The sequence below is a fragment of the Mandrillus leucophaeus genome, unplaced genomic scaffold (genome assembly GCF_000951045.1).
Source record: "Mandrillus leucophaeus isolate KB7577 unplaced genomic scaffold, Mleu.le_1.0 Scaffold859, whole genome shotgun sequence".
Classification (NCBI taxonomy): Eukaryota; Metazoa; Chordata; class Mammalia; order Primates; family Cercopithecidae; genus Mandrillus; species Mandrillus leucophaeus.
This window is the reverse complement of record NW_012109352.1, coordinates 191,369-197,799: the sequence shown is the minus strand read 5'-3', so window position 1 is coordinate 197,799 and position 6,431 is coordinate 191,369. Positions and strand designations below refer to the sequence as shown.

Sequence of the window (6,431 nt, the reverse complement as noted above, 5' to 3'; positions counted from 1 at the left end):
GATTAACAGCATCTCAAATACAGAACAAAATGGAGTCTCTTATGTCTACCTTTTTCTATATAGACACAGTAACAGTCTGATCTTTCTTTCTTTTCCCCACACAGTGGCTCACACTCAGCACTTTGGGAGACCAAGGCAGGAGGATTATTTAAGTCCAAGAGTTTGACAGCAGCCTGGGCAACAAAGTGAGACCCTGGCTCTACAAAAAAATTAAAAAATTAGCCAGGTGTGGTGGCACACACCTGTGGTCCCAGCTACTCAGGCGGCTTAGTGTGGAGGATCACTTGAACCTGGGAGGTCAAGGCTTCAGTGAGCTATGATCATGCCACTGCACTCCAGCCTTAGCAACAGAGACTCAGTCTCAATCAATCAATCAATCAAAAAGGGACCTTCCCCTGCAGGAATCCACCTCTGATCTACCCTCCATAATTTCATGTAAAAAACCTTCCTTTAAGGCCAGGCACGGTGGCTCACACCTGTAATCCCAGCACTTTGGGAGGCCGAGGCGGGTGGATCACCTGAAGTCAGGAGTTTGAGACTATCCTGGACAACATGACGAAACCATATCTCTACCAAGAATACAAAAATTAGCCAGGCATGGTAGTGAGCACCTGTAATCCCAGCTACTCAGGAGGCTGAGGCGGGAGAATCACTTAAACCTGGAAAGCAGAAGTTGCAGTGAGCCAAAGTCATGCCACTGCACTCCAGCCAGGGTGACAAAGAGAGACCCTGTCTCAAAACAAAAAACAAAAAACCTTCCTTTAATCTTACATCAGATGTGTGGGTTTTAAAAATTATTTATGTGTTTTATTTATTTTATTTTATTGAGACGGAGTCTTGCTTTGTGGCCTGCGCTGGAAGGCAGTGGTGTGATCTCAGCTCACTGCAACCTCTGCCTCCCGGGTTCAAGCAGTTCTCCTGCCTCAGCCTCCCATGTAGCTGGGATTACAGGCGCCCGCCACCACACCCAGAAATTTTTGTATTTTTAGTACAGATGGGGTTTCGCCATGTTGGCCAGGATGGTCTTGAACTCCTGACCTCAGGTGATCCGCCCGCCTCGGCCTCCCAAAGTGCTGAGACTACAGGTGTGAGCCACCACACCCGGCCTATTTTATTTTTTTGAGATGGAGTCTCACTCTGTCGCCCAGGCTGGAGTGCAGTGGTACGATCTTGGCACACTGCAACCTCCACCTCCGGGGTTCAAGTGATTCTCCTGCTTCAGCCTCCCGAGTAGCTGGGATTATAGGAGCAAGCCACCAAGCCAGGCTAATTTTTGAATTTTTTTTTCTTTGGAAACAGTTTCGCTCTTGTTGCCCAGGCTGGAGTGCAATGGCATGATCTCGGCTCACTGCAACCTCTGCCTTTCGGGTTCAAGCAATTCTCCTGCCTCAGTCTCCCAAGTAGCTGGGATTACAGGTATGTGCCACCATACCTGGCTAATTTTGTATTTTTAGTAGAGACGGGGTTTCTCCATGTTGGTCAAGCTGGTCTTGAACTCCTGACCTCAGGTGATTCGCCTGCCTTGACCTCCCAGAGTGCTGGGATTACAGGCTTCAGCCACCACACCTGGCTGTTTTTAATTTTGTATGTACTTTTAATTTTTAAAATAGAGATGGGACGGTGGCTCACACCCGTAATCCCAGCACTTTGGGAGGCTGGTGGGCGGATCACCTGAGGTCAGGAGTTCGAGGCCAGCCTGGCCAACATGGTGAAACCCCATCTCTAATAAAAATACAAAAATTAGACTGGGCGTGGTGGCTCACGCCTGTAATCCCAGCACTTTGGGAGGCCAAGGCGGGCAGATCACGAGGTCAGGAGATTGAGACCATCCTGGCTAACATGGCGAAACCCCGTCTCTACTAACAATACAAAAATTAGCTGGGCGTGGCGGTGGGCACCTGTAGTCCCAGCTACTCAGGAAGCTGAGGCAGGAGAATGGTATGAACCTGGGAGGCAGAGCTGTACTCCAGCCTGGGCGACAGAGCCAGACTCCGTCTCAAAAAACAAACAAAAAACAAAAATTAGTCTGGCGTGGTGGTGGGTGCCTGTAGTCCCAGGTACTCTGGACACTGAAGCAGGAGAATCGCTTGAACCCAGGAGGCAGAGGTTGCAGTGAGCCAAGATCGTGCCACTGCACTCCAGCCTGGGTGACAGGGCAAGACTCTGTCTCAAAAAATAAATAAATAAATAAATAAAAATTAAAATTAAAAAATAAAATATCAAAAGAGATGGGGGTCTCACGATGTTGCCCTGACAGGTCTCAAAGTTCTGGGTTCAAGCAATCCTCCTGTTTTGGTCCTCCCAAAGTGCTGGGATTACAGGCGTGAGAAACCACACTCGACCACAGATACCTAATTGATACACATTTTACAAAGCACTTCATAGTTTCACTTGGTCCACAAAACCCTGGTATTAAGCCAATTTTAGAGTGTGACTTGGTCAAGGTCGCCAAGTAGGTGAGTTGGAGAGCCTAGATTAACCGTGGATGTTGTGGGCACCAGCATTTCCTTATAATGCTGACCACCTGGCTGGCTGTGGTGGCTCACATCTGTAATCCCAGCACTTTGGGAGGCTGAGGTAGGCAGATCATGAGGTCAGGAGATCGAGACCATCCTGTCCAACATGGTGAAACCCTGTCTCTACTAAAAATACAAAAATTAACTGGGCACGGCAGCGCATGCCTGTAATGCCAACTACTCGGGAAGCTGAGGCAGGTGAATTGCTTGAACCCGGGAGGCATTGCAGTGAGCCGAGATCGCACCACTAAACTCCAGCCTGGCGACAGAGCTAGACTCCGTCTCAATAATAGTAATAATAATAATAATGCCGACCATCTATTTCTTTCACTTTGGGGAAAATTTTTGTTGAATTGTTTACATACAAAAGAGCTGAAAAAGACTTTAGGGTATGAGTGCTAAGCATAAAAGCCTCCAACTTACTTTGAAACACAAATTCTGCAAGGTTTAAAATACTTGGAACTCTTTAACTTACTGTTTTCTCTTTTGTTTTGCTTTTTAGACAGGTCTTGCTCTGTTGCCCAGGCTGGAGTGCAGTGGCGCAAACATGGCTCACTACAGTCTTGACCTCTTGGACTCAAGAGAGCCTCTTGCCTCAGGCTCCTAAATAGCTGGGACCACAAGCGGGCACCACCATGGCCAGCAATTGTCTTTTCTTTTTTTTTTTGAGATGGAGTTTTGCTCTTATAGCCCAGGCTGGAGTGCAATGGCACAATCTCGGCTCACTGTAACCTCTGCCTCCCAGGTTCAAGTGATTCTCCTGCCTCAGCCTCCTGAGTAGCTGGGATTACAGGCATGCATCACCATGCCTGGCTAATTTTTTTTTTTTTTTTTTTTTTTAAAGTAGATATGGGGTTTCACCATGTTGGTCAGGCTGGGCTTGAACTCCTGACCTCAAGGTGATCTGCCCGCCTCGGCTTCCGAAAGTACTGGGATCACAGGTGTGAGTCACCGTGCCAGGCCTAATTTACTACCTTTTTTTTTTTAAACAAGAGTCTCGCTCTAGTCACCTACGCTGGAATGCAGTAGCACGATCCTGGCTCACTGCAACCTCTGCCTCCAGGGTTCAAGCAATTCTCCTTGCCCCGGCCTCTTTGAGTAGCTGAGACTACAGGCGTGTACCACCAGGCCTGGCAAATTTTTTTTTTTTTTTTTTTTTTTGAGACAGAGTTTTGCTCTGTTGCCCAGGCTGGAGTGCAGTGGCGCAATCTCGTCTCACTGCAACCTCTGCTTCCCAGGTTCAAGCAATTCCCTTGCCTCAGCCTCCCAAATAGCTGAAATTGCAGGCACCCACCACCATGCCCTGCCAGTTTTTGTATTTTTAGTAGAGATGAGCGTTCACTATGTTAGCTAGGCTGGTCTCGAACTCCTGACCTCAGGTGATCCGCCCTCCTCAGCCTCCCAACGTGCTGGGATTACAGGCATGAGCCACCATGCCCGGCCTAATTTACTGTTAATAGACCTATTTTCTCCCTCACATTTCTAAGCTACAGATTTTACTCTTGCTGGCTTATGTTATCTTCAGGTGATTGGTTCCAAGGCTTCTATAGATAACAAAAATTCACAGATGCTCACGTCCCTTATATAAAATGCCACATTATTTGCATATAACCTATGCATATCCTGCTGTATACTTTAAATAACCTCTAGATTACTTATAATACCTAGTATAATGCAAACAGGATATAAATAGTTGTTACACTGTATTGTTTAGGGAATGACAAGGAAAATAGTCTACATGTTTCCTACAGAAATGACCCTGAATTTTTTCCAAAAAAATTATTTTGAGACAGGGTCTCACTCTGGGCTGGTGTTCTGTGGCGTGATCATAGCTCACAGCAATCTTGAACTGGGCTTCCGCGATCCCCCCACCTCAGCCTCCCTAGTGGCTGGGACTACAGGTACATGCTACTGCACCTGGCTGATTTATTTTTGTTGGGATCTCACTTTGTTGCACAGGCTTCAAATATTCTCAATCCTCGATTGGCTGAATCGATGGACGCGGAACTCAGGGAATTGGCGCACTGACTGGACAATCAATGAATGCATCACAAAATCCTTTCTGACCTTAGGGCAAAAGGCCAGTGCCCCTAAAGGATTATTCCACACCTTTCTCCTTGTAGCAATGACTCCTACCAGGGAAAGGCAAGGCCAGTCACGCTTGCATTTTGTCACTTGTTCATTTCTCTTTGATTCAATGTATTTGAATCACCACTACACCTGGACACGAGGGACATCTGAGTATTAACACTACAGACTCACAGAAGTCCCGAGCATCCAGGAAAACGAGTAGAAGTGTCTTCTATAAACCCAGGAGGGAATGTGCTGGGGGACTGGCCAGGAGTGAACTCTGCTGAGGCCCTCTTTCTGAGTTTCTTTCAGGAACTGAATGTTTAGGCACTCCAGGAACACAGTTGATAGGAGGCAAGACGCAAATGGTTAATTCCCTCAATTACTAGCATCTCACTCACCTGGCAGTGATGTAGGGCTCTGAAACTCAGAAAAAAATCAGAAAACAGAACCTACGGAGGCCGGGTGTGGTGGCTGATGCCTATACTCCCAGCACTTCGGGAGGCCGAGGCAGGTGGATCACCTGAGGTTGAGTTCTATACCAGCCTGGTCAACATAGTGAAACTGTCTCTGCTGCTCACTTTGGGGAAAAAAAAAAAAAAAAAAAAAGACCTGCTGATCCTTTTGTAGTTGATGACTGGGTTTTCACGCTCATAGATGAAGTGTGCCTCCCTCAAAACTGGTTACATTGACACATTACCCATCTGACATGAAAAAGCGGCCTACTCCAAACTGAATTCCATCCCCTTAAAGTTCTTCCCTAGCACGGAGTGGGGGATGGCAGCCTGAGTGTTTTAAGGAGGAGGCTACAACACCTTAAGCAGAGGAAATGCACCTTCAGGGGAACTGCACTTATTAAGAATGCTTTTTTATCTTCAATCTGGGCGTCCAAGGGAGAAGGGAGAGAATAGTCACCGGTTTAGTTACAGTTTATGGTTAGGGCCAGTAAAGTCCCTTCCTCATCCCTCTTTTCCACTTATCACTAGAGACAGAAACTAAGAACCATGACTCCAGGCTGCTAAAAGCCTAAAGCAAAAGAAAACAGAACAAAAGGTGGGTTGCACAAGCTTGCTTGGAAACAGTAGAGGAATAGTGACATGCAGGGCTGACCTGGCCACAGGGAACCGACCCCAAATAGACCTAGTCGTGTTTCCTTTATCATTCACCTGATTGTTTCCTACTACTGCTCAGCTTACTTAATTCCAGACCCACAGCACCTGGAACCTTTGAATTGAGGACACGTTTGTGAGTGAGTTACTCCTTATATAACCCCTCAGGGAGCTGTCAGATCTGGGAGGATGCTAATTTTTTTTTTTTTTTGGAGACGGAGTCTCGCTCTATTGCCCAGGCTGGAGTGCAGTGGCGCGATCTTGGCTCACTGCAAGCTCCACCTCTTGGGTTCACGCTATTCTCCTGCCTCAGCCTCCAGAGTAGCTGGGACTACAGGTGCCTGCCACCATGCCTGGTTAATTTCTTGTATTTTTAGTAGGGATGGGGTTTCACCGTGTTAGCCAGGATGGTCTCGATCTCCTGACCTCATGATCCCCCATCTTGGCCTCCCAAAGTGCTAGAATTACAGGTGTGAGCCACCGCGCCTGGCTGAGGATGCTAATTTCATAACCAGAGACAATAGACTAAATGAACCATATCTTGGAAGAAAATGACTTTATTCTAATTAACTCACAAAGAATAAAATCATAACAGCTAGTTTAAGGAGGTAACACATTTTGCCCAGTCCCAAATTCTACAGAGTAGGAACACACCCCCTTCCATTTCAGTTCTGAAGCAAGGAAGCTAGGAATGACAGGAGAGGTTTAACTGATGGTTACACTTTATACCTTCACT

The 6,431-nt window shown here is 46.9% G+C and overlaps 1 protein-coding gene across 1 annotated transcript in view; it reads right to left on the bottom strand.

Moving 5' to 3' along the window:
• CHCHD2 (coiled-coil-helix-coiled-coil-helix domain containing 2) overlaps positions 1–6,431 on the bottom strand; it is a 16,430-nt gene that overhangs the window by 1,807 nt on the left and 8,192 nt on the right. Inside the window, exons 3-4 of the mRNA XM_011968752.1 lie at positions 5,857–5,867; positions 5,199–5,223 (exon numbers count right to left, since the gene is read on the bottom strand). Coding sequence (XP_011824142.1) covers positions 5,199–5,223; positions 5,857–5,867 — 36 coding nt within the window. The remainder of the gene's footprint in view (positions 1–5,198; positions 5,224–5,856; positions 5,868–6,431) is intronic.